Here is a 25500-nt window from a genome sequence, read left to right as displayed (position 1 = left end):
TACCTCCTCACATGGTTATTTTCGCAAATGCACAGCAAATATGGAACACAAATAGGTTAAAAGCAAAACGGCACGGATGATGCCCGTGAACAGAATTAAAGCCACACTGTGGAACATCAGAACGGGATTAAAGCCACATTGTGGAACTTTAGAACAGGATTAAAGCCACGCAGTGGTTGCTTTAAACCTGTTCTGGTGTTCTGCAGTGTGTCTTTAAAACCGACTGACTCCTTTGTTAGCGGGGTATATTCCGGCCTCAGACTATTGTGGAGGCTGGTGTTCTTTCAAACCAAAGCTCTTGATATTTTCTATTCTTTATCATCGACCTGCAAAAACCTGCACCAACATTGTACTCTGGATTTCTACACACAGCCTTTTGTGTATACAATATTTATTTTGAATTTCGCCTCATTGTTAAAATCAAAATGTTAAAATTGAACAATTGAATTAGGCCTAATATTTAGGGGGAAATGTAACACACGCTAACAATACAAAACCTTGATTAAACAAAGAAAGTCTGGGACTAAACCAGAACTACACCAGATCTAAACTTGCATTTGTTCTTGGGTTGATATTCACATTTTAGATCACAGCACGTTCATCTCTGGGACACAGAACCTGCCCAGCTTTTATAATAATTTCAGGTGCAAAAAAAGAAAGACATCTGGCTTATTTGTTTGAATACTATATTTTGATACTAAGCTTAATCTAACTAAGATATACAGTCAATCAACAATACATCAAATTCCATGTCATTAATATTTTAAAACATTTGTTTTTAAATAATCTCGCGACCCCCACCACCTGTCCTGTGGCCCCCGGGGGTCCCAGCCCCCACTTAGGGAATCCTTGGCCTAGGCTAGCAGTATTGACTTGTTCTTCGATCGATCGGGGTCGATCCTTTTACTTGTTATACGCATACAGTGCTCAAAGCACACTGTCCATTTAATAAAGTAAGTGTTCATTTCGCTCTTTTCAGATCAGCTTCATCTAAATGAAAAAAAATAAAATAAATAAATGTCAGATGGTCGTTGAAAAAATACAGCATTTCTTACTTGCGTAGTCCTCAGCGGTCATGGGTAGTGAAATAACTTCTCTGAAGGCGTTGAGCCAGTCACGCTGGTCATGCTCCTGCTCACACATGAAGACAAACTGTCGCTCGGGCGTCTGCAGACTGATGCCACAGTGCCAGCGGCCCACCCTCGAGCTACGCCCACTGAACTCAGACACAGAGTAACTGTGGCTCTCTGTACCAATGAAGACAGCGCCCAGCTCCAAAGCATCCTGTGAAGACAAATACAAGTCTTTACCATTATGTGACAAAACAGTATGATACTTCATTGTGTATAACACTTACTAAAGGCGTTTTAAAATATAAAAGCTTTCTATTTATCACGCACAATGTGAACCACCTCCTCTTAAATGGTTCCCGTTGCTGCAAAACAGTTTAGAGCAGAATTATATATTTACAGTATTTGACCATTTACTATTTGTCTTTGACAAACCGTTGGTCCGGTTTTCTCCATGTATCCTTCCATTACACAGGGCCGTGTGAGTTGGGGTATCAACTGTTAAACAGAAAACCAAAGTATTTTTTACAAAAGAAGTGTTTTTACACAGATTAAGTAGATTTATGGTTAATAATGCTTACATCATCGACTGGAAGAGTGGGATTCCTCCTCTGGAGATATGCCAAGCGAGTTTTTCGAATGGCATTAAAAAAAGAAACAATTAGCTGCAAAAACAATAAATATTGTTGATTGAGTATACACACATCCAACATGTCAATTTTATGAGTAAATTAGTCAAATAACCTGTGCATTTTCATGGTAAACAAAGAGATTTCTGGTTCGCTTGTCATGAAGAAATGAAATCTGTAGTCCATGAGTGTGTCCTATCTTCTCTGGTTGAAAAACGGCATTTAGGTTTTTCATACTGATGATGTTTTTGGGAACTTTACACTAGATAACAAAACAAATCATGAGAAAAACATGAAAATAGGGCAACTTTCTAAAAAACAACAACTCACATCCTCTTTTATAAAATATCGGAGGGTGAAGTCTTTCTGGGACAGAAGAAAGTTCCTCTTTAGGAACTGCTTGTTCTTTTTGCCCTTTTTCCATAGCACAATCTCGAATGGATCTAAATGGAATTTAAAAGTATTAGTTAATCTTACATATGCTCTTGGATTTCTGTAAAATACTCACCTAAACAATACGCCTGCTGAAAGTCAATGTTTTCACCCGTAAACTCTTTCCTGTCATATTTTGCCTGTATCCACTGGTCCTTAAGCATGCTGACAACACATAACATTTGTACAGACAGACGGTAACTCTGACTCTGCATCAACAAGCAAAACTCCACCTTTCTTTCACTGTTCCTCTTTTTGTATTACAGGCAAGATTTCAATGTTCATTTCACTCCTGATGATTAGGTATAACTTATACTCACACACAGTCTTTCTGTTGTGGTCGGTAAAAGAAAGAGGGGACGCATTTTTCATAAAAGCCTTTAACAGTCAAATTCCCCCTTTTCTTCATAAACTGCAAACAATAACAACAACAACAACAAAAACAGAGATTTCCAACTGTTTAGTTTAGTTCACATGATGACTATTGGTAACATCATTATAAATTGCATCTTTGTACAAACACTGTAAAGTAATGTAAACAAAACTTTGTAATCTCAAGGTTAGGTTACATCTACTTAATTCTGCAGTCACTTTGCACCATATAATAAAGTCAATTATTGGCAGCCCATACTAAATACACAGTGCCTTCCATTCATATTCATATTGCTCAAATACCTCAATAAGTGTGTCATCCCAGAAATCCAGCCGCACTGATTTGACTCTGCTCACAGAGGGTATGTTACGGTGCAGCCCTGAGCAGTTGAGACACACAAATATACCCAAAGTGCAAGATGCCCAGTCAGGGTCTGCGAAATTAAAACATTGAATATAGGTAAACTGTTTGTTCTCACTGTTACTTTCAACCTTTGCATAACAGTTTTAAAGGGAACTGGTCAAAACACAGTGGCTGAACTTCCTCAAAGCCAACAGGGAAATAAAGAAAGAACTGTATAAAACAAAAATAAAATACAAATGGTAGCTATAGTCGGTACTCACCTGGAAATCCACAATCAGCACAGGAGTTATTTCCAGGCAGTTGCATCAATTCAAGGAGGATTTTGTTATTTCTCTCCACACTTGCCATGAGTCAAAAATAAAGCTCAAACTAAAGAGCTACTAGGTTCAAACTCCATTCTGGCCCCACCTGCAACACTACACCGCTATACTGCAGTGTAACTGGGAAAAACAGCATTTCCTCCTACCAGCGTAGCATCATGAAGTTTATTGTTCAGCACACAAATGCAGAGGTCTAGAAATAACAGAAAGGAAGTGAAACAGCGTCACCCTCTTATCTGGAGAACAGCTTGTCTGCCACCTCTATGCACTGCTTTTGTGATGGGCAATAACAGTTTTATAATCATTTTAGTTCTTATTTACAGTTAAATAATAAATATATGTTGCATTTTTTGTGTTCACATGTTGTATTATTATTAACACAATTCATATTTAAAAAACTTCATCTTTTAGTTTTAAACTGCATGTTTGTAGTACACTATGCAAACACAAATGATACAATTATGCTAAATTTTACATAATATTATCTTTCCATAAGGACATATGCTAGATTATTACATCATATTGACATGATTGCAACAATATAAGTACAATTGTACAACAAAATTGGGTTGATTATGTAAATGTAATATAACTCTGTGTTTATGATTAGTATTGTACTTATGTTACTTTTTACAGTTTTTTTTTAAATGTTTTACTCTATTATTGATGAGAGAGAGAGAAGGAAAACAAATCCTTCATTGAATTCAACCCACCCCCGGAACTAACTGTAGAGACATTGTTTTCACCGGAACCAAATATGTGCAGGACAACAACCACAGTGAGCTCGACCTACACCACAACAGTTCCTTCAACATGTTACAACCTATTTTGTTAATTTTATAATTGATGATGTGGGTCGCCAGACAGTTTCTGACATCTGCAGCCCAAAGAGGTATTACATCCTATATCTGTTTAGTAATGCATTAGTTTTTGTGACAGGGCTAATTCGAAAGCTGTCAGTAACCGGCTTGGCTAGTAGCGCGTGTAGCCCATGTATGTATTTACGTGAGAATGGGAAAGCTTGACATGATCACAAAACAATCATGTTAAGCTTGAATGTTTTGAAAGCAAATGTAAAATATATGTTTGACATTTGTTTCCATTTTTGATCCTGACAGTGCAACCCGGCTTATTCCGTCGCCCCCCGCACTGCTGTCTCCCTGAATTGGAGCTTCGTTATCTGCAGTGCACATGCTGCTGGAGGAGCCGTGTTCCCGTGGCCGGCTTTGAGACGCTGAACGCCTCGATTGTCGGATCTGTTCCTTGTAAAGACAACGACGGCAAACCCCTGGACGCCTGCTATTCACCCGAGCAAAGAGAAGTCATTCTGAAGCTTCTCAACAATGCCTCTCTGCCAGAGCTGGCCACTGTCAAGCTACTCCGCGGCCGCAAGTCCCTCAACATCGTAGAGCACAGGACTAAAAATGGACCATTTAGGACTCTGGAAAGCGTGGTGAATGTACCACTTCTCAAACACAAAAGTGCCGTCGTTGTGTTCAACTCGATTCTTAACCCTGTCAAAAGGGAGAAGAAAGTTAAGATTCAACTGGCCAAGTTTATCAGACCTGAAGTCGAAAGGTCCTGGCTGGAGGTAATGCTTAACTTTAATTATATAGCACTCAACTACTGCATGTATGTTTCGCTAAAGCTGCTGACTCTCATTTTTAGGAGGCCAGTTCCATAGTGTCCCTTGTATGTGGGACAAACAAAATTGCCTGGGCTCATGTTGATCGTGGGATGACAGTCTTGGATTGGCAGCAGATGGAATGTCCCAATTTTCTGAAGGGAGCATACATGGCTTCTTCTTATCTAACTGATGTACGCATTTATACACAATCTGGTAGCCCGTTGTCTTGAATGTGAATTTGATGAATATTTTTGGTAGGTTTCTGCTGTTGTGGAGCATCTTCCAGAAGCTGACTTTTACATCATTGAGAAATCTTCCATCTCAATTCAGAATACTGCTCTGTTCCCAATAATGGCACACATGAGGACAGTGGAGGCCATGCTTTTTGCTACACTGGAGCCAAGAATCCCACAACCTGAGCCAAACGTTCCTCCGAAGTAACTACTATTATTTTCTTTCACTCATCTGTGTTTCTAACATCTGACTAAAGTGCTGCCTTCTTCTCTTGTAGAGTTCTGAACATGATGCGTACGGCTGTGGGACGTCACTTTGGCCTCATGGTGGGTGAATCCCGGACGAGTGGGGCACAGACTGTGAGACAGCTGATGACCGAATCTGTGACTCAAAAGCTGCCAAGACTAAACTTCCCTTCTGAGCTCTTGGTCAAGCACAGAAATTCGTTTCAGATGGGCAGCCGACGCGGAGGGGAGGAACTGTGTGACGCGCTGCTTCAAGCAGTGGCATTTTACGAGCTGCTTAGTGAATCCTCTGGATAATTGTTCCCATGTTGTTAGGATACAACATCACACGAAAGAAAAGTCTAAGCCTTTAACTAAGTGGGATTACACTAATTATACATTTTTGCTGCCGCACATTTTCATACTGCATTTAAACTTTTTAGCCAAACTGGTGCTTGGTCACATCAAAGATTCAGGGTTGAGTTTAATAAATTATACATTGTGTTAGAAGAAATAAAAATGTACACATTTTATTCTGTTACACTTCTAAATAAAAGGTTACAATCAATCTATTTCACTTCCAGTAAAAGTTAAAAGATAACATAGCTTGATGAGGTAGTGTATGGTTTTGTAGTTAACCTTTGCTTTTAGGAAAATTCACTAGCCAGGAGATGAATGGTTTTCTTTGCCAATCCTAGCTGAGTTCTGAAGTTTTTTACACACCTAGGAAGAGAATAAGTAAATCAATGAAACCATACAACTTAATCCTGCATTTGTATAAAGTTCACCCACCAGTCTAGCACCTCTGTGTTTTGTTTTTGTCGTTTCCTGTGAGTCCGACAGATGAAGCGAATGACTGGAAGGTAATCGATACAGGCAGCGTGTCTATTGTGAAGCAGGCTGAAGTACCGACTACTGAGAACTTGCTTGTTCAGAAGAAGTCTCCTCTGATGTACACTGGTAAAATATCAAACTTTTGTCAGAAACTTTACAACAAATACGTGACCACATCATGGATCTAGACTTACAAATGCAGACACGGGTGACAGGTGAGGTTTTTAGTGTCGGTCAGTGCAGGAAAAGGCCCCCTCTTCAATGAAGCATCTCCTCGGCTGGATTTCTTGCACTTGCAAAAGGCCAAAGCTTCCAGTGTTGACTGAATATCAAGAACCATCTCTTGACTTTCCCCCTCTTCCTCAGTCATCTCATCCAACTGACCGTCCAGTAATTTTGCCCCAGTCCCCCCGAAATCCACTAGGTGACATGGGCCCACAGGTTGGAAAGAGGCATCAATAAAAGACATAAGATCAAAGAAATCAGACAAAGCACCCAGACTGTCCGTTGTATGCACAGATGGGGTAGCGAGAGAAGGAATCATTTTCTTTCTACTAAGTCTAGATCTGGTCTTGGCAGCAGACCTGATTGAATATCGACTACAAGTTATTTCCTTGTGTTGAGGGTCGCAGAATGGCATTTCGCCATCTCGACAGGAACACGCTGTTTTGTCTAATTCTGAAAAGGGGCATTCCTTTGCATCAACACGTAGGCAGAGCTCCAAGTTGGAGTAAAGTATAGGAAAACCATTTCTCCAGCTTTCTACCATGGGCTGTAGTAGCTCTGTGAGTCGTTGCTCCTGTAAAATTAAATCCTGTTACTTCAGACATTCACATAAATTAACAACATTAAAAAGGGATAATACTTGCATGTAAAAGCTGTTGCAAATCCATTGGTGTGACAGACTGGAGACCCAACATGTTGGCACTGCAGCTTTTATAACTCAATTCATTGGCTTTAAAATAACAACAACAAATAACAAATGTTTTTTTTTAATGTATCGGTTTTGAGGAATTAAATCGACCTCACATTTGTGGCTTCTCTGACCTGTTGGCCGGCCTCCTCCGCTGTTTGCCCATAGCTGCAGCTGTAGCAGACATCGCCTCACGTCTCCTCTAGTCACTTTATAAAGAGTGCTCACGTCTTCAAACTCCAGCTGGATGGTCTCTACCAAACAAACCAGCTGCAGGTAGCTACAGACGTCAGCCTACAAATAAAACACACTCATCAACGACTTGCCTCACAGTAATGAATTGTGTAATGTTTCATATTTGGTCTTAACCATTGATGGAGTTTGGAAAAGAATTTCATCCAAGCTACTGTTGAATCTCTCTCTGAACAAAGGATCTACAGAAACACTTGTCTTTTAATACTTGAGTGAAGTCTGATAATTGGTGTAGCGTGTGCACTAACCAGTGGTCGTCAGGATAACAGGCCTTTTCGTGGTCGTCATTAAAGTCTTGATGGCAGCAAGAAATCCGACGTCATCCTCAAATACCACATCTACCTGCAATAATGTATCCAAAGATTTTCAACTTTTTACGTTTAGAAATGACAAACTCTTTACCTCTTCAAACAGAATGAGACATGTAGTAGCCATTTTTTTGGTGGGAGTCTGTGTTTGGTCCACGCCGACTGCAGGGTCTGTAGATTTCTTTGTTGACGTCCCACAATGGTAAAAATGATCAGCTTTTGCCTTTGTTTTGAAATAGCTAGTCAAGGTGATCGGATTGACTCTTTTCTTGCAATTGGACCTGTTCTGCACAGGCCTGTTTTTGGAAGTGGAGCATGTTGTCTTTTTGAGATTCCTCACTTTAGAGTTCTTCCACCCAGGCAAAGTGGCAGATTTAGATGAACGGTTGACTGTGTTGCAGCTGCTGAAGAAAGCCGGTTTCAACGCGTTGGCACCAGACGTTTCCACGAGATGGGACTGGGTTGCTTCTTTGAGATGCGACATCAATTCCTGTCCGCTACGTTGTGAAGAGCAATTCACCTCAAACACCTGTTAATGTTTATGTGTGAGGAAGATATTAAACGTTTTTTAAATGTATATATATATATGTATTTTTACAGACCTTGTAACCAAGCTCCATTGCACAAGCGTACACTGCAGCCGTTTTGCCCACACCCACAGGTCCCGTTATGAGGACAGTGTTATGTAACTGTTCATCTGTCTGGTCCCCAGCCCCTACCTCATCCTGGAAGTCTCCACAGTCCCAGCAGTCTGCGAAGAATCATAAGCATTTGATAATATAAAACAACTCATCAGAGATTATACAAACTACTTCAATTTTGTTTTTTTAATGTTGTACCATTGCTTTGTTCCTCGTTCAGTTTTTCTTCACATTTGGTCCTCTCCTCAATATTTGCTCTTCGTTTCCACTTTTTTAACCAACTGAAACAGAGAATGACATCTCGGTTAATATCAGTTGTTGTGAGGGCTGCAGCGCACGAATACTCCCCCTTTGACACATTTATAGGCCTAAACAGTTTAAAACAAAATGCAAAATACAAGGGCAAATGTCCAGTCCAGTTTTGGTTATGATTTTCCCATTTTATTTTAATTGTAGCTTTTGTTTTGGTCCAGAGTGTCACACGCAAGTCTTGTTTTGACACACTTTGCAAGAAACACTAATTGCTTATGTTTTTGAGTATAGTGTTGAAATAGTTTATTCAAGACTGTTAATATTGCCCATTTTTCTCTTGTTATGCTGCCCAAGTTGTTATAGTTACATATTATTCCATTACCTGTGCAATTGTCCTATTGCATCTCTGTTCCCGATGACTTCACTGGAATGCACTGGGTGGTATTTGTCTGTCCAGAGAACATCTTCACCGAAGGGCTCTAACAGTTTACACATGTCTGAGGACACAGTACAAAATGAACCAGGATGAATTAAAGTCTCACTGCGGAACATTCCTGGCCCACTTCCACTTCCATCCCACTGAGGAGAGGCGCGCACACTCACAGAAAAGACATGTTTTTGAGGTATTTCCCCCCAATGGAAACACCTAAATACATAAATGCTATGCGGTATGTACCTCTTTGGTGTACCCCCGGTGTCCTGCGTGTGTGGCAGCCTGGCTTAGTCTCTGTAATGTCAAATCTTCCACATCCCCTTTTGAGTCTTCGAGTGCGGCTCAGTCTGTTTGGCCTATGAGGTTTTTCAGGAGAAGAGATGGGACTGTCCTGAAGACCACATGAAGAGGTAGATGATGTGGTGGCACCCTCCACAACAACAAAGGGTCTCTGTCCATAGCCGTCCTGGTGGAGGTTCTCCTTGACTGCAATGAAGATAACATGAACATAATTAGGCAAGGCAAGTTTATTTGTAGAGCACAATTCATACACAAGGCAATTCAAAGTGCTTCACAGTTGCATAAATACAAGAAAGCAAATAGAATCAATAAAAACATCAACAAAAAAATTAATCAATTACAGTAATAAGCAAGAGTGCAGATAAAATACTTTCAGTCATATGCATTGGTAAAAAGAACTGTTTTCAGCCTGGACTTGAAGGCCTGTTTCACATCCTCATGAAGACTGTTCCAGATTTTAGCTGCATGAAACTGAAGCGCAGCCTCACCGTGTTTATTATTGACTCTGGGAACCACCAGGAGGCCCCTCCCTAAAGTTCTCAGGGCCCGAGATGGTTCATACGGCTGTAACATGTCAGAGATGTACTTTGGTGCTAAACCATGAAAAGATTTGTAGACAAGCAGAGCTGTTTTAAAGTCTATTCTCTGAGTGACAGGAAGCCAGTGCAGAGACCGGAGCACTGGACTAATATGGTCATATTTCCTGGTTCTTGTCAGGACTCGAGCAGCAGCGTTCTGGATGTACTGTAGCTGTCTGATAGCTCGTTTAGAGAGGCCAGTGAGTAGGCCGTTACAGTAGTCTAACCTGCTGGAGACAAATGCATGGATAAGTCTCTCTAAGTCTGGTTTTGACACTATTCCTCTGATCTTAGCAATGTTTTTCAGATGGTAAAAAGCTGCTGATGTTATTGCTTTGATGTGGCTGTTTAAGTTCAGGTCTGAGTCCATGATTACTCCTAGATTTCTAACCTGATTTTTTGGTTTTAGAGAGAGAGACTCAAGGTGACTGATAACACTTTGTCTTTGTGCCTGTGGGCCAAAAACAATGATCTCAGTTTTGTCTGCATTTAGCTGGAGAAAGTTGTTTTGCATCCACGAACTGATCTGTTGGATGCAGTGACAGAGAGTATCTACAGGCCCATGTTCACCAGCCGTCGGTGACACGTAGATTTGAGTGTCATCTGCGTAGTTGTGGTATGACACATCGTTGCTGTTTATTAGCTGAACCAATGGAAGCATGTACAAGTTGAATAAGAGGGGTCCCAAGATTGACCCCTGGGGGACTCCACAGGTCATGGCAATTTTGTCTGAGACACAGTTGCCAATTTCAACAAAATACGTCCCGTCCTCGAGATAGGACTTAAACCAGTTTAGAGCAGTACCAGAGATTCCCACCCAGTTTTCTAACCTGTGAAGTAAGATCCCGTGGTCCACTGTGTCATATTTCGAAATCAAGATGCACAGTGATTTACTTACCATTTAGAGCGATATTGTGTCCTTTTAAGCCTTGTTTCTTCTGCAAGGTACTGAACACTTGGTAGATTGGAAATGTTGGATTAGCGGCTTGAAGAACTCCCAGCCTGAGGTCAGAAATGGATTGCTCGGGCTCCTCACAAGCGGAGGGGCCCACTGGAGTAATCACAAGTCGGCTGCTCATACATTTAGAGATCTTTTTGCAACTCCTATTCGTTCTCACGAAAATAGGAGCGACTCTATTTGAGCCTTTTTTCTCTTTGTTGCTCAGAGATATCGAGTCAAACGCTTCAACATCAGAGCAGTCCGACTCAGATGAAATTTCAATCGCCTCATCTTTTGGTTTCTGGTCGTCTTGTGGATGTAGATCTCCATGTTTACGCCACTGTTTCCTCATCGTTTGAAGTTGGCGCTGTCGTCTTTCAGAAGTTGCCATTGGTTAGTAGTAAAAAAAAAAAAAAAAGGACATTTTATAAAGGGTTCAAATTGTACAGACCGAAATGTGACTGGTTCGTCTCATGTAGTGAAAGACATAAAAATGCAAGAAAAACGAACGCTTGTGGCTAAAAGTGCACATTGTGTTTCACTAAATACGTGTGACGTCTAAATTGTGCGCACGGATCTGGCCAAAGATCGTTTGTGAACAAAAGGATGAAGTGTCACTCCCGATGCAACAGATCGTTTGAAAGGTTGAAATGTACTTTATTTAAATATAAAAGACCCCTTAGCCAGAGTGTACAAATCAATCTTTAAACAGGGTGTTTATACAGCCATTTGAGGAAGTATTTCTGAGAGAAACAGAATGTGTCCACACAAAAAAAAGTCAATTTGGTTCAACAAGAGAAATAAGATGAATTACAAATTGAATAGAAACTACATACAACTACAACTTTAAACGAGTTAAGAAATGGATTGACAGTTTTAGAGAACGGTGAAACCCCTTTGGCATAAAGAGCACCTAACAGACAAGGACCTGATTGCCCATTGAACCAACAGCATATTGCTTTGGCAGGGAATCTGCCAATAGACTACGGATCAATGGGTGTGCTTACAGTGAACACACTGCTACAGACTTGAAAAAGTAACACTGATTCCTCAGATTATAAAACACTAACTTGTGATGCTAGTCCACACAAAATGGTGACGATCTGCTGGTTGATTTATTTCCCTGGCTTTCCTTGAGCTGCAGTTGATGCAAGTCAAAAGGCTGGGGGGAGGAGTGGATTTTATCCTGGACTCAAACTAGAATTTGATCGATTGTCCATGATTCTAGTTTACAGTTCGAAATTTCTGACAAAACGCAAAAGCAAAACCACTACTTGGGAGCCCCGACAGAAGTTTAATATACTTTGTAATGATCTGTAATGCATATACCTTATATTAATTTCCACATGGGTGAATGGAAGTGCTGTATTTCACGTACAGCACAAAATTCAAAATAGACAAATAAATGCAAGTCTTCTACATACAAATACCAAGTGCTAAAATAACCACCAAGGATACATTTGAACAAGGATATAGTGTGGTTAAAATAAAAGGGTGCCAATGATACCACAACAGTTTTAACTGTAACTGTAATACAGTTGTTTATAAACACGGCCACAACAAGTTAGCAATTTACTAATTTGACAAGAAATTTATGGCCCAGAGAAAACGCACTACCCAATACTTGAGTAAGCAGAATTCATTAGGTCCTAAAGTTTCTAGATATTGTGGGTAATTCAATTTTATTTGGGTTTTTTGGGGTTCCGTTCCAAGTTCCAGAACTTTTGTTCACCTTCAAGGCAGTTTTCCATAATCCTCTGATTTACTCGCCCATTTAAGCACCATAGGTTCTGTACTGCTCACACTATTGACCTCTGCCCTCAGTTTCAGTCTGTTAGTGAACTCTTTGTCCTCTTGCCCGGTTTCCCACCACTGGAAGAGATAGCAGTGCCATTGCAGGTGGTGGATAGAGACAAGTCGTGTGGCTCCTCCGTGCCCTTGAGCTCCTCTTGTATCCGTCTTAGGTGAGACATTGCACGGTCGATGGTGGAGGTGTTTACCAGGTTAAAGTCATGCATGCTCACGAGGTGCAGGAGGAAGTTACGACAGAGGTTACGCCGGACGATGTAAGCTCCATAGTTCTCCACAAAAAGCATTACGGCCTGACTCATCTGGTTGTCAGCAATGAAGCTGCAGTGGACAGAAAGAAGTGTTTACTAGCAATGACTGGGAAACATAGTGTACATCTGCAACTACTGTATATCTGAGATTTAGAGGGTAAAGGCTAGCTCTTAAATTCCAGTGTTTTCAAACATACCCGTTCTTCATAACATGCAGGTTCCAAAGCTTCATCACTTCTTTTTCACCTTCATTCACATCAGTGAACTCCTCCAGTTGCTGTTGGGAAAAAGAACAAAGTAACAAACAATACATTGAGAATTCATAAAAGCTGTGCATCTAAAGTAAGAACCAAAAGATATTTATTTAAAATGTAATGATTATATATGTGTAATTTGGTAGTTTAAAATCCAGTGTGATCATTTGTTCAATGGCTAGGGATTTCAAGAAACATGACGGGAGTAATTTTATTGTATCAGATGTTAAGGTTTTATATTATGTTATTAAATTTACTATTACTTGTAATCCTGTTCTTTGATTACACTTTTTTCGGACTTCCTGCACCCCCTGAGTACAGTATTCTTGAGCTCTGATATGTTTTAATTGTGAGATCAATAAAGTCATATCTTATCTTATCTTAACTTATAGTGTAATAACATATATAGTGTAATTGACACAGAGCATGCTTTGTTTTTGTGTTTAAAATCAAAGACCTCTCACCGTGGCAGTTTTCTCCCTGAGCCACTCTGGATCGCGCTCATCCTCACTGTCTTCGTCCATCTCTTGCGGCCGAAGAGGCATGCAGCTGTCACTGTGGAAGTACAGCCGATTGTGTCCACTCACATAGGTCCTCTGCTGCTCCAACTCTCCATCTTCAGTCTCCAGAAACTCAGACAGACTTGGCTTGGTCCTTTTGGGTCTAATGAAAAGTTATGAAATTAACGGAATGAAGCTCAACAAGTCAGTGTTGAAGAAATTGTACTTCTTAGTAGTTTTATCATTAGGTACTTTTTACTTCTACTTCAGTAACATTATATGAAGTACCTGTCCAGTACCTGTAAAAAATAGGGGTTACTTTTTCCACAGATTTTTCCAAGATTTAAGTGAAATATTCTTTATTTTGACATAAAATGGATGTAGTTTGTCTCGTGCTCCTTGTTCTATAGAATTATTATATAGAATCATGCCATTCTCCTGGAATTTTCTAATGGCGTCATTGAAAATAAATTAGACGTTTTTGCTCAAATGTACTTTTACTGGCCCCAGGGCAGATGTGGCTGCACACCAAGAAAACACCAACGCAACTGTCATCTTAATTGTTTGTCTAGTCCTTTTATTTTATTTCTAATGGACTTGAATAAATGAATAATGCACAAAATTGTAACGCATTTGTGTGTCTGGAAAAGTGGTGGCATGTTCCACTTTGACAAAGAACACAGTCTTCACGAGGATGTGAGACTGCACTCTTGCCTTTTACTGTAATTGATTAATTTCATGTTGATATTTTATTTATTTTATCTGTTTTCTTGTAATTTTATGCATCTGTGAAGCACTCTGGACAAATCTCAATTCTACCCCTTAGCCCTTCCCCTCCATTTTGTGCCATATAGCCCTTAAAGCGAGGGTTTTTCTGATGCACACTACAGACGAAAGGGTAAAGGAAGAGTTTGACAAAACACAGAAATAAGCTGAGAAATGAATTCACGATCTTCATCACTAAGCACTCTTACATTTCTAAAGTTGTAGAACTCTTCGTTCGTGACTTTATTCACTTTGTGCAACAATTAGAACAGTCCATTGCATTAAACCTGTCAATGCTACGTTGTATTGGCTGTTTCTTTAAAAACTTTATATACGTCACTATTGTCATGACACACAGCCTCGCTGCTGCGTCCACTGTCTCCCCGTGCCGCTGTGTTCTGAGCTCTGAGCTCTGAGGCGGTCTGTTCCCGGACAGAGTGAACCTCAGCCCGGGCTCAGAGGGGAGGCTGCAGCTGCCGGTCCCGGCCCCAAGTGCACTGTGAGCGGGTCTATCTCTGCCCGGCCCCGCTATGAGTGCACTATGAGCGGAGTGGCTGATCTGTAGCGCCAGATGAAGCAGAAATAGATGAAAATCATTTACAAGTTACTGATGAACTGGTGCCGTAGAATCATGCTATAGAGACAAGTAGAGGTTTGCTTTTTTACATTTTCTTTCATATAAATGTGCTCTAATTGATATAAAAAAAAAAAAAATACAAATAAGATTCCATTTCAAACTCACATAACCTTAATCATCTGTGTTAGTTGTAAAATGCAGTCAAATGGAGGGCTGTCCCATTTCTTAGGGCGGTCTTTTCAATCCTCACCCCTTGCCTACAAATGAAGAAAATTACCTGCAAACTAGTATGTGAGTGACTGCTGTCCTCTTGACAGGTCCATTACGGCTAAAAGCAAAGCCAGGCTGGCTGTGGATGTCCTGAGGGTTGCCAACGTATGAACCATCATAACATTCATTGATGGACACGTCTATCCTCGCTCCTTTGGGATGAGGCTGTATACATACAATAAGACAATTAAGTACAATGATCATCATAACAAAAACTATCTGAAATCAGGGTGACAAATTGGATTAGAAAAAACAATTGCAATTGTTAAGACATATAAATGATGTTTGGCATACACAGAGGCAACATGAGCCTGATATACGGAAAATCTACACACTTACCACATAGTTGAAGATGAAGCGGGAGTGGGACAGTTTGAGGTGTTTGAGCAAGCTGTAGAGCTTTCTACAGTTCAACGTACACCAAGGACAGTGAAGGTCATCTCTGGCCTCCGTCTGCTGCCTTGTGTTATTGTTGTATAAAAACTGGGGATGGAAAGACGTAAAGTCAATAATCAAGGATTTGGATATTCTTTACTTTTTTTAAATACCACCAAGAGTCACCTGATAAAAAATCCGTAATTTCTGCCGTGGTTCCGATTGGGCATGATCTTTTTTTGAGTGAACATCTGCATTGACCGACTCCTTCACTATGGGTGGGGAAAGTATGTATGTATAAAAATGTAGTACTGGCAACTCGTAAATATGATGAGAGAAGTACTAACTCATAAGTGCTCTGTGGTTGCTGTTTCTGGTTTCCATGGGAGTGAAAGTGTCTGAGTTGCGTGTAGAGAGGGGCCTTGACACAGAGCCAGTGGATTTTCCATTGACATCTCCAGTCCAGCGCAGTGTAAACTGCAGTGTAGGTCCCTGAGAAAATGTCTCAAAAGGTGGAAGCCTCTGCAAAAGAAAACCCTCGTTAATCATTTGTTGTCTCAGATGGTGGTTTCAAGATGGCCAACTGTTAAGACACTACTCTTCACCTTTCCATCCAGAATGGTCTCCCATGTGGCACGCTTCTTGCTTACCGGGCTGTCTTCCATTCCTTGCATTGACACTTCATACTCGCCATCCAAAAGCTGCAATCTTCTACAAAGAGACATTAGATGTACATAACTGCCAATACAAAACAATATAATCTAAACACATTTCATGAATACTCACCTATTCTTATCAAAAACTGTCATTTGTGCAACAAACGTCTCCATGGTCTCACTCTCTTCTCTATGTGATGAACTTCTTTTCTTTCTACTTTGAATGTCTATAACATCTGAACAGGGAAAAAAGATTATTTGAGCTTCGAAGCCATTTCCAAAGTCTACCCACTGTCATTCGTTAGTTTTGCGTACCAGGATTCTCATTGGTCTGGCCATTGACTAGGCTATGGGAAGCCCTCTTCCCTGTGCGAGAGACTTTGAACAGGAGCGAGTAGGACTTCACCATGTGACTGTTGCTGGGCTCAAATTCATTGCTGGAGACAACTAAGGAAGGATAGGATCCGGACTTGGTTTGATTACCGTCAGGGTTCAAAGGCACCTGCTTTTTACCGGTAGGCACTTGCTTAACGGGACAGCTGACATCCTGAGCACAACAAAGAAAATAAAAAAGTCATTCATATCAAAATGAAAAACTTTACAGTCGTGGAGACAACTTTACCTTTCTTTTTTTATGGCAGACCTTGACAAGTAGCACCTCTAAAGAAACTGAATTCTGGTCATTTTCTGAATTCTGTGATGGCTTATCTGTATTAAAAGCATAAAAAATAATGCTGAAAACGTTTAGTCAGACTATTTTGATTAGACAACAGGGGGGAAAAGCACTCACCATCCTTATGGAAGAATCCAGTAAAAGTTAGTTGTAAATGAGAAGACAAGCTGAAAGACAAAAAAATACCCAATAAATATCTACTGCATATTCATGATGTGGCTACAGAAATAGCCTAGTTACTTTGGCGAGTCATGCTGTCCCTTCTTCTTTTCCACTTTCTTCAACAAGTCGTCCACTTTAAATGATTTTCTGTAACAAAAAATATATATATTAATACATGAACCGAAATACATAATTCAAAAATACTTTTACTTAAAGAAGTGCATTGACATCAATACCTTTTTTTGTTTGTTCGGGCATTTCTGTGAGACATGAAGGTTAACGTTCTGTGCGAGAATATTGGCTAGAGGGGAAAACCAAATTGTTACAAAAAAAGCCAATACTTTGAGAAACATGCTTAACATTAACGTAACAGAGTATTTGTACAAGTTAAGCACTCACTGCAATTATGTTCCTTGTGCGAAGAAATCTGTATATTTGAGTGGGCTCTGAAAAACAAATATATTACAAACTAAGAATGATTGACACCCTTTTTATTTTAATGACATATCCCACAATATAACACTCGTTTCAGCTATTTTAATTGTAAACTCATATCTGAGGCTAATCTAGAGATTGTTTTTAATTTATTTTGACATCTAAAGGAAAAAGACCAATGCTTCTATGGGACATGACTCTGCTATGCCAGGTGTTCAATCCAAATAACTCATGTTAACTCTATAAGACACACAAACAGGATTGACATTACGCTTAAGACAAAAGAAAAGAATAACATCTTCGGTGAAAGCTCACTTTCAAAGGCCTGTAGGAAGAGCTCATGGTCGGCCTGAATCTGCTCCATCTTGGGCTTCTTCACAGAGTTCATCATTGCTGATGAGGCGGGGTACACGGCGCCGTTTGCTTTGCAACTTGCCCCGCTCATAATACTTCCTGAGTTCTGCTGGAGGACACAAAAAAAATCACATTTAAACGAACCTTTACGATTACAAGTGATGAGCTAATATTAGCAATGGTAAAAGCAATGTTAGCTGCCGCTGTTGCTAAATCAACTACCAAACCTAAAACGGAATCGCCAACTTCATCTGCGTCGTAGGATTACCTTTTGAACGATTTTGAACAAGCTGACACCCAAACGCAGTACCCACCCTGGCTGATGGCATAAATGTTGTAGCCTCGATGCCACTGGCCCGCAGAGTCAACAGCAGCAGTAGCCCATGAAGATGAGACGAGGCGCAGCTAGTTAGCAGATATCGCTAGCATGGCAGAATGAAAACAGTCTCCGGACGCCCCCAGGACTCTCTGCATCCAGGAGCAAAACGTTATTATCACCAGACTTAAATCCACCCTTTCTGGTGAAATGTTTAATAGTGTGTCTATATTTTAATGTCGTGTTAGTATCTCCTTCAGTTTGTACTGAACAACAGGGCATTAGTCAGTTGTCACCCAATCGCAGACGGGCAGTGCGAATGCGGAGCGGGGATTGGCTGCGCGCGGCCGGAGGTGACACACAGCCCGCTCTCGCTTTCTGCGATTTTGCGGGAAATCAAGATGATCGGCGCTGATGACAAGAAAACACAGCATACAGAGCATACGACAACCTGTTAAAACAATAACAAGAAACTCACTGAGGTATATTGGAGTTGACACGGTTTACATGAATGTACTAAAGTTAGACATGACACGGTGTTCATTTATTTGTGGAGAAACTGGTCAATCCGTTTATTCAGGCGCATAATCCATCTAATCATATTTACACACAAGCAAAACAAGCTCAAATTGTCCAAAGACCAAATATACATAATTTTGTCCATTTTTGTCAAATGGCTTGAAGGGGAGTTTTGTTCTCCGGGGGATCTATTTCTAAGGTGCACAGGAAATGCAGCCTATCACAACTTCCACCCATGTGTTGTGGTGATGTTCCAGTCGTTCCCAGTAAAGTACAAGAAACAGCCTTAACCAGCAGGGTCGCCCTTAACAGGACCGACCTCTAACCTGTAAAAACTATTCTAAACAAAAACGACGCCATTTCATCGTAGAAATGGCGGAGGTCGTACAGCAGCGGATAGAGGAGCGAATCCCTGAACTGGAGCAGCTGGAGAGAGTGGGGCTCTTCACTAAGAAAGAAGTCAAGTAAGTTCTATACCAAAAAAAGACTTTTCGATCCAGATGCAAAAAGCATGCTTAGTCCAGAGATTTTTTTTTTTATGTGATATGTGAATATGTGAAGAGTAGGGGAGCGTGGGGTGGGTTGGCACATGGGGAGGGGTGGGTCGGGTCTCCAAGTGTTTTAGAACTAAATGAGACCAGGTTCAACTGGGAGAGGTCATGGTCACAGAGTGTGTTGTGACTTGCTGTTTATGGATGTAAACCCGAGCCAAAAAACAAAACTAAACACTGAACTTTAATTTCTTTTATCATAATTTCCGCTATGAATAATAATCTAAAGACTAAGTAGGTATTTTAATCATTGACTAAATACCATATGGAGGTCAAAATATATAAAGTGGCTGACCAAAACGTTGTGGTGAGGGTTGGGTCACACCACACAAAGGACGTCATCCTTGCCACCTGGTCCCCAAATAAAGTAACACTTCCTCTGCTTTGCTGGAGTGAAGAAGTGTAGGATGGTCTATTCTGCTTGCATACCCAGACAAGGAACACACATGATTCCAGAGACCGTTCTTCTCATGATTACAGACCTTTTATCTGTAGGAGGTACTGACCGGATCTATTCTGTTTTCCTCAGCAATGAGGACACTATGGTATGCTGTTTTTGTTGTTTTTTGTCAACCCTTGAGAATAGTGACACAACCCTCGCCTAGGACTGACTATAGTGACATATCGCCACTTGTGAGATTTTTGAGCCTATAACTTTCCCATAATGGTTTGCATTTTTGTTTTGTTTTTTCAGAGCCATAATAAAAAGAGCAACAGCCATGGAATATAAGCTCCATCGACTGATCGTGAATAAAGAAGACTTTATTGCATACATACAGGTATAATAGTACTGTAGAATTATTATTATTTTTATTTTTTATCAAACAGTATAATTTAGTAATGCCATGTTTTACCCATAGTATGAAATTAACGTTTTGGAGCTCATCAAGAAAAGGAGAACTGTAAGTCATTGACATTTAAATGTTTTATCTTTGAATATACAGTATATTTGGTCTGTGTAACAGATCTGTCATACTAATGTCATGTTTGGATATTCTTTAGCATGTTCGCTACAATTTCAAAAGAGAGGAAATTGAGTTTCCCATCATCAACAGAATTAACAGTATTTTCAAACGGGCTACAAATAAATGGAAGGTAAACAAAAGCAATATATCCCAAAAAAACTGATCAATATTTTGTATTCATATGTCTGGTTTGTTTTTTACAGAATGATGTGCAGCTCTGGCTTTCGCATGTAGCTTTCTGTAAGAAATGGGTATGTATTCGAGATGTGTTTGTTGTTATTAAGGAAATATACGTGTACTTTATATGCTTATAAGTATATTGTATCTTAGGCTACTAAAGGTCACACCAGCAAAGTGTTCTCAGCCATGCTTGCTATTCATCCTGACAAACCAGGTATAAATAGCCCAACATGTGTGCAAATTAGATTTTTTTTTCCTAGAGTAATTTGTGTTTTGTTGTAGCTTTGTGGATCATGGCCGCCAAGAGTGAGTTGGAGGATCGCGATTCTTCTGAAAATGCCAGACATCTCTTCCTCAGGGCACTGCGCTTTCATTCAAATAACAAGAAAGTGTACCAGGAGGTAATGAAAAGATCTGTCATATTAATCCTTGATTTATATAAAGACAATTTCAAAGCCTGAAATAAATTCTTTCCACATGGCAACAATGTAGTACTTTCGTATGGAGCTCTTACATTGCGAGAAGCTGAGGAAGCAACAGAAGGAGCTGGAAAAAGCCGAATTGGACTTGGTTTGTACTATAAATAAGTAAAATTGTTATCTTTGTGACTCCCTTTTAATGTAGATTTTATTCTCAGGGTGAATACGAGTTCTCACCTGAAATCTTGAGTGGTAAACTGGCTCAAGTTGTGTACACTGATGCAACTGGAAAAGTTAAGGGTAAGCATTTATATTTCTCACGAGTTAATACAGAGCCATCACACTAAGACTAGAATTATAATCACATGTTTGTTAACTTTGTTTTTTGCAGAAGCAGAGTTTGTCATCTCACTTCTAAATATTGCAGCTATATTCGACTTTACTAAAGATCTACAGGACTCCATTTTGCAAGAGTAATTTTTGTTGACGTTACTGACATTAAACTGTATCCATTTATTAAGTTACTATCTTCCTTTATGTTTGCAGCTTACAGACTAACTACACAGAAGACAGTGTGACTTGGGATTTCATGGCCAAGAAGGAGTTGGAAGCTCCTGGAGCAGGGGAAGAACTGCTGTCTGCAAAAGGACGGGCATCAGATATAAATCGGAGAGAAGAGCGCTGCTGCCAGGTCTATGAGGAAGGAGTAAAGAGCCTCAACACAGGTAGGAATACTATACATAGACATTCATGCATACATAGTGTAATGATGAACTTTGTAGTAATCTATGGCCCGGTGCATCTATTGCAGAGCCTATGTGGACTTGCTACATTGCTTTCTGTTTGGAAAGACAAAAAAGGAAAACCAATGTCCAAGAACTGAAAGAAAAGGTGAGTATTGTAATCATGTGCTCAGATCAATTACATCTGCTACATAAAAACATTTCATGTACACATTGTCTTTATTTTTGTAATTGAAGATTGTTGAAAAATACAGAGTCACTGAGGTAGACCTTTTTATGAGTGGTTTGTTCATTTCACAGAGGCAAGAGAGGTTACTGGATGTGCTACAGCGAGCCCATAGCTGTCAGTTGTTAAAAGAAAATTACTACAGAAACTGGGTGAGTTAAAACATATCAGTGAAGTAGAAGGTTCTGAGCGTTTTTCAATATCAACTAGTTATGCTTAGTCTACTCATTTGTATTTGTATATGAAAGTACTGTATCTTGATCTTACTAGCTGCAGATACTCCTTTCATCCGGACATGCTGAGGGAGCGGCCAGTGTTGCCATGGCAGCAACACAGCGATTTAGCCAATCAGTGCCAATGTGGAGCCTGAGTCTTCAGACGCTAATGCAGCTCGGGAATGAGAATGTCGGCAAACTTTTCCACCAAGCACTCACTCAGGTTAATCATAAGGTGTGTGTTCTGTATTTCATTGTGCGATGTGATAGTAACTACTGTGCAATGGTGCACACTCTGATAGCAATATTGTCCACTGGGAGTAAAGTAGAAGTAGGCCAGCTCCTTGACCCAATTAGTCTTTATTCAATTACCCTCTTTGTCTCAAGACAAAAGTCTTATCTATCATTTGCATACAATATAATCTATATTTGTACGAGTAATGATAATTTGTCATTTTAACTAAATTAAATTATGCAATGATATTAACTATAAACTAATAATAAATAATGTATTGAAATTAGGCCTGGGACAAAATATTGGATTGCAATACTTTTTGCTGCAATACCAAGTATGGCGATACTTGATACTTTCAATACTTGTGTTTGGAAGCATTTTAATCCTGCACGTTTTCCAGTAACTGTTACACAGTACTTTGTTGCATTTTGCGTTAATGCACTTTTCAATCTTAAAGGAATAGGCCACCGTTTTTACATACTGAGATATGCTCTTACCTCACTTTAGTCGAGTTAATATATCCCCGTCTGGTCTTTGTCCGTGCGCTCTGCCAGGCAAACGGAGCACATACGCAGCCTCTCCCACATGTCACATAGCTCCAAAAAAGCTCACGATAGAAGCTATTAAGCTCTTCCACGTGTTCCCTATTTAAATAAAGTTACGTGAAGTGTTTTCATGCGAAGTATATTTACACAGAAATGTAGCATGTCGATTTTATAAGCAGATAAAAAGGGGGACTATATTGTGAGGCGTAATGATACGAGGAGCAAAACGTCCGCGCAGTAACTCCTAAAGACTTCCCCCCGCTCACTTCCGTCAATAACCTTTAGGAGGCTGCGTATGTGCTCCGTTTGCGTGACAGAGCGCACGGACAAAGACCAGACGGGGATATATTAACTCGGCTAAAATGAGGTAAGAGCATATCTCAGTATGTAAAAACGGTGGCCTATTCCTTTAACGCTTCAAATGGCAACATGACTGTTTTCTTTTTTTAAGGGAAACATTTTAAGGGAAACATATTATAATTATATTCAATATTAATATGTATGGGATCGGCCCCTGAGTATCTTGATACGTATCGGATCGTGACGAGTGTATCATCCCAGCCCTATTCAAAATACATGTTGACATCCACTCCTGGTATTTTATCGAAGTGTATTGAAGTATTCTTCAATATCAATCAATATATGGAATTAAATGTCATTAATTTTAAAACTGTGTTTCTGGTTGTAAATGAACAGGAAAGTCTGCCTCTGTGGCAGCTGCAGGTGAAGTGGAGTGTGGAAAACCAGAGCGCCGAAGAGACTGAGGCCCTTTTCAAGGTAAGGTATTTTTCGACCTCGAAAATGTCTGAGTTGTCTAGCCTTTTGTACCACAGTGTGTGCTTTTTGATTTGTTCTTTGCACAGATAATCTTAAGTTTGTTCCTTTTTTTTTTACTCTATTTTTGTTCAGAGCGGTCTTCTGTCTACTTTACCAACTGTTGCCATGGAAATGAAAGTATGCTTCCTCGACTGGTCATATTCTACTGGGGGCTATAAGAAAGCAAGGAAGACCTTTACAAGGTAAATGGTCCACGAGAAATATAATATTTCATTGTTTTGTTCAAAATAAATAAAAAATATATATCTTCCTCTAGTTTGCAGGAAGTCCGTCCCTTACCGAAAATGTTCTTCATAAGAATGATTGAAATTGAGCAGGAACAAGTAAGTATTTATCCAAAATCCGCTTTTGCTAACAAACACAACACTCATGGTATCAGCCCCATTTAGAACCACAGCCTTATGAGACTGTAATATATCAGAATAGAGTTCACATATCTCCCATTTGTACTTATTATCATTTTAGTGCAGCAGTAGAATATGTACAGAAGGTTTCAGACAAGTTCACACTGTTTCAGTTGCTTGTGTTTATTGTGTTATTGGACCTGTAACAACTCAGCAGCATTTTGAGTGTAAGACTCAGAATTGTCTTTACCAAGTTTTGAATTGTCCTTGTCTTTTATGCTGTACCCTGAGGTTGTAGTTATTCCTGTTGCCTTACCTGACAGTTAAGAGAGAGACCGCTACCAAGTTGAACAGTCAAAATCTTCCTTCGGACATTTGTTTACATTCGCAACAATGTGCAGTAAGGCGGCGGGTGTCACGTGTGATATAAGTATGTATAATAAACTTCTGTATATTACTTAATTATTTTCCTTTTTTTCTGTCCAGGAAACTCCCAAAATAAACAATTTGAGGGATTATTATGAGAGAGCCTTGCAGGAGTTTGGCACCTCAGATGATGGTAAGAAGCTGTTTGAATTTTTATAGCTAAGTTAGGCATGTTTATTTATACCGTGCATTTCATACACAAGGCAACTCCGTGCGCCTTAATTAAAATCAATATTATAATTTCAATGCTTTTCCACCCACTCTGATTGTAAAATATAGTTTGGTTTTGTGGAGTCGGTACTGAACATGCTGTTTTTGTTTCTGAAGATCTCTGGCTGCAGTACATTCAAGTAGAGCTGGGACCACTGGGGCAGCCGGAGAACTGTGGCAAGATCCACTGGAGAGCTATGAAGTTCCTGGAGGGCGAGAGCGTGGAGAGATTCACCTCAAAGTACACACTGCTACAGACTGGACACTTGTAATCTCAGACTAGCAAAACTTTTGCCATTGTTCAGTTGAAACAAGGTTTTTATACTCTTGGTTGTTCATGGAATGAGTACTCTTTAATACTGTTGCCTAGTTTTCTGCTTCTTTGAAATGCAGCATTTATATCTCACATGTTTTTATTTTAACAGTGATCGACTTTTAGGGAAACAATAAATTCATTCTCAACCAATGTATTTTTGTATTTTTAATCAAGGAAGCTCACTTAGTTTGTAGCAACAAAAACGTACTTTAATTATCTGTTTTGTGGTTCTTGGCAGTAAAATTGGTAACATTCTGTGCATCAGCCTAACCGACAATGTTTATTTTCTAAACTTTGATTCATTAGCAAAAATTATCTAGTAATCACATTTAAGATGTTTTTTTCTGTGCACTGCTTCGTCATGTAGATCAATCATTGCAAGCATATCTAAGCATGTTAATGGATGACATGAACAAAATAGTTGCATCTACCACAATTGCTTAAATCATACTGTATTTTCTTTGTATCACAGTCATTTGCCACTATGAAACTAAATCACAATAGGAATGTGGTTAAGGCAGAGGTCATAACGACTTGATGAGCTATATCGTTCTAAAAATGTGTTTGATTTTAAGGTATACAACACTGTCTTTGATGTTGGTCAGATCTTCTTTAAAACAACGTATGTGAAGAGGGCGACGACGCCGGC

General features: G+C 39.8%; 6 protein-coding genes across 9 annotated transcripts; 2 read left to right on the top strand and 4 right to left on the bottom strand.

The window, feature by feature from the left end:
- Positions 1-629: 629 nt before the first annotated feature.
- LOC306961193 (arf-GAP with dual PH domain-containing protein 2-like) lies at positions 630-3380 on the bottom strand. The gene is made up of 11 exons (XM_079553826.1): positions 3128-3380; positions 2807-2937; positions 2452-2543; positions 2208-2296; positions 2030-2142; positions 1815-1961; positions 1652-1735; positions 1506-1568; positions 1358-1435; positions 1056-1284; positions 630-990 (listed from the first exon to the last, which is right to left on the bottom strand). The coding sequence occupies exons 1-11, from the start codon at positions 3213-3215 to the stop codon at positions 962-964; spliced, it is 1143 nt and encodes a 380-aa protein (XP_079409952.1). The 5' UTR covers positions 3216-3380; the 3' UTR covers positions 630-961.
- A 559-nt stretch (positions 3381-3939) lies between these two features.
- Positions 3940-5823, top strand: tefm (transcription elongation factor, mitochondrial). Its single transcript, XM_079553164.1, has 5 exons — positions 3940-4079; positions 4306-4778; positions 4856-5005; positions 5073-5251; positions 5326-5823. The coding sequence occupies exons 1-5, from the start codon at positions 4034-4036 to the stop codon at positions 5588-5590; spliced, it is 1113 nt and encodes a 370-aa protein (XP_079409290.1). The 5' UTR covers positions 3940-4033; the 3' UTR covers positions 5591-5823.
- Positions 5824-5856: 33 nt separating this feature from the next.
- Positions 5857-7919, bottom strand: LOC306961623 (ATPase family AAA domain-containing protein 5-like). Of its 2 annotated transcripts, none has more exons than XM_079554461.1 (8): positions 7674-7919; positions 7520-7613; positions 7389-7453; positions 7136-7313; positions 6976-7061; positions 6301-6905; positions 6065-6229; positions 5857-5995 (listed from the first exon to the last, which is right to left on the bottom strand). In XM_079554461.1, the coding sequence occupies exons 1-8, from the start codon at positions 7704-7706 to the stop codon at positions 5920-5922; spliced, it is 1302 nt and encodes a 433-aa protein (XP_079410587.1). In that variant the 5' UTR covers positions 7707-7919; the 3' UTR covers positions 5857-5919. The 2 variants fall into 2 exon arrangements, with proteins under 2 accessions (XP_079410587.1, XP_079410588.1); XM_079554462.1 differs by having other exon boundaries at positions 7154-7313.
- Positions 7819-9400, bottom strand: LOC306961056 (ATPase family AAA domain-containing protein 5-like; the record flags this gene model as incomplete). The annotated part of the gene is made up of 6 exons (XM_079553668.1): positions 9162-9400; positions 8855-8969; positions 8419-8501; positions 8182-8330; positions 7920-8108; positions 7819-7875 (listed from the first exon to the last, which is right to left on the bottom strand). The coding sequence occupies exons 2-6, from the start codon at positions 8965-8967 to the stop codon at positions 7819-7821; spliced, it is 591 nt and encodes a 196-aa protein (XP_079409794.1). The 5' UTR covers positions 8968-8969; positions 9162-9400.
- A 1982-nt stretch (positions 9401-11382) lies between these two features.
- On the bottom strand, positions 11383-18450 carry suz12b (SUZ12 polycomb repressive complex 2 subunit b). 3 transcript variants are annotated; one of them, XM_079553953.1, is made up of 17 exons: positions 18119-18450; positions 17766-17913; positions 17415-17461; positions 17252-17316; positions 17094-17162; positions 16971-17020; positions 16803-16888; positions 16496-16727; positions 16311-16416; positions 16130-16232; positions 15872-16046; positions 15711-15796; positions 15489-15632; positions 15157-15314; positions 13502-13700; positions 12981-13060; positions 11383-12853 (listed from the first exon to the last, which is right to left on the bottom strand). In XM_079553953.1, the coding sequence occupies exons 1-17, from the start codon at positions 18131-18133 to the stop codon at positions 12550-12552; spliced, it is 2067 nt and encodes a 688-aa protein (XP_079410079.1). In that variant the 5' UTR covers positions 18134-18450; the 3' UTR covers positions 11383-12549. The 3 variants fall into 3 exon arrangements, with proteins under 3 accessions (XP_079410079.1, XP_079410077.1, XP_079410078.1); XM_079553951.1 differs by having other exon boundaries at positions 11384-12853; positions 16130-16235; positions 18119-18449; XM_079553952.1 differs by having other exon boundaries at positions 11384-12853; positions 16130-16235; positions 17766-17910; positions 18119-18449.
- A 366-nt stretch (positions 18451-18816) lies between these two features.
- utp6 (UTP6 small subunit processome component) lies at positions 18817-24994 on the top strand. Its single transcript, XM_079554340.1, has 19 exons — positions 18817-19103; positions 19885-19969; positions 20051-20092; positions 20193-20285; positions 20359-20406; positions 20486-20549; positions 20618-20736; positions 20828-20905; positions 20973-21054; positions 21146-21227; positions 21301-21479; positions 21566-21645; positions 21798-21875; positions 21994-22173; positions 23415-23495; positions 23628-23737; positions 23812-23878; positions 24386-24458; positions 24653-24994. Exons 1-19 carry the CDS (start codon positions 19012-19014, stop codon positions 24805-24807), a joined length of 1788 nt encoding a protein of 595 aa, XP_079410466.1. The 5' UTR covers positions 18817-19011; the 3' UTR covers positions 24808-24994.
- Positions 24995-25500: the final 506 nt, after the last annotated feature.

Source organism: Gobius niger (assembly GCF_951799975.1).
Source record: "Gobius niger genome assembly, chromosome: 3".
Taxonomy (NCBI): domain Eukaryota; kingdom Metazoa; phylum Chordata; class Actinopteri; order Gobiiformes; family Gobiidae; genus Gobius; species Gobius niger.
The sequence above is the reverse complement of the archived record's forward strand: the minus strand, read 5'-3'. Positions and strand labels throughout refer to the sequence as shown.

Bases quoted from the DNA above. Each gene is read 5' to 3' on its own strand.
- LOC306961623 (XM_079554461.1), bottom strand. From the start codon at position 7,706: ATGGCTACTACATGTCTCATTCTGTTTGAAGAG. The intron at 7,062-7,135 runs GTGAGGTCGATT...GTTATTTTAAAG, and splicing joins AGGTCAGAGAAGCCACAAAT to CCAATGAATTGAGTTATAAA. The intron at 6,906-6,975 runs GCAAGTATTATC...TTAATTTTACAG, and splicing joins ATTTGCAACAGCTTTTACAT to GAGCAACGACTCACAGAGCT.
- suz12b (XM_079553951.1), bottom strand. The intron at 15,797-15,871 runs GTTAGTACTTCT...CCCCACCCATAG, and splicing joins CAACCACAGAGCACTTATGA to TGAAGGAGTCGGTCAATGCA. The intron at 15,633-15,710 runs GTGACTCTTGGT...TTCCATCCCCAG, and splicing joins AATTACGGATTTTTTATCAG to TTTTTATACAACAATAACAC.
- tefm (XM_079553164.1), top strand. From the start codon at position 4,034: ATGATGTGGGTCGCCAGACAGTTTCTGACATCTGCAGCCCAAAGAG. The intron at 4,080-4,305 runs GTATTACATCCT...TGATCCTGACAG, and splicing joins GACATCTGCAGCCCAAAGAG to TGCAACCCGGCTTATTCCGT. The intron at 5,006-5,072 runs GTACGCATTTAT...TATTTTTGGTAG, and splicing joins CTTCTTCTTATCTAACTGAT to GTTTCTGCTGTTGTGGAGCA.
- utp6 (XM_079554340.1), top strand. From the start codon at position 19,012: ATGGCGGAGGTCGTACAGCAGCGGATAGAGGAGCGAATCCCTGAACTG. The intron at 21,055-21,145 runs GTAAGCATTTAT...TGTTTTTTGCAG, and splicing joins TGCAACTGGAAAAGTTAAGG to AAGCAGAGTTTGTCATCTCA. The intron at 21,228-21,300 runs GTAATTTTTGTT...TTATGTTTGCAG, and splicing joins CAGGACTCCATTTTGCAAGA to CTTACAGACTAACTACACAG.
- LOC306961193 (XM_079553826.1), bottom strand. From the start codon at position 3,215: ATGGCAAGTGTGGAGAGAAATAACAAAATCCTCCTTGAATTGATGCAA. The intron at 2,938-3,127 runs GTGAGTACCGAC...TTAATTTCGCAG, and splicing joins TGCTGATTGTGGATTTCCAG to ACCCTGACTGGGCATCTTGC. The intron at 1,962-2,029 runs GTGAGTTGTTGT...TTTGTTATCTAG, and splicing joins GATATTTTATAAAAGAGGAT to TGTAAAGTTCCCAAAAACAT.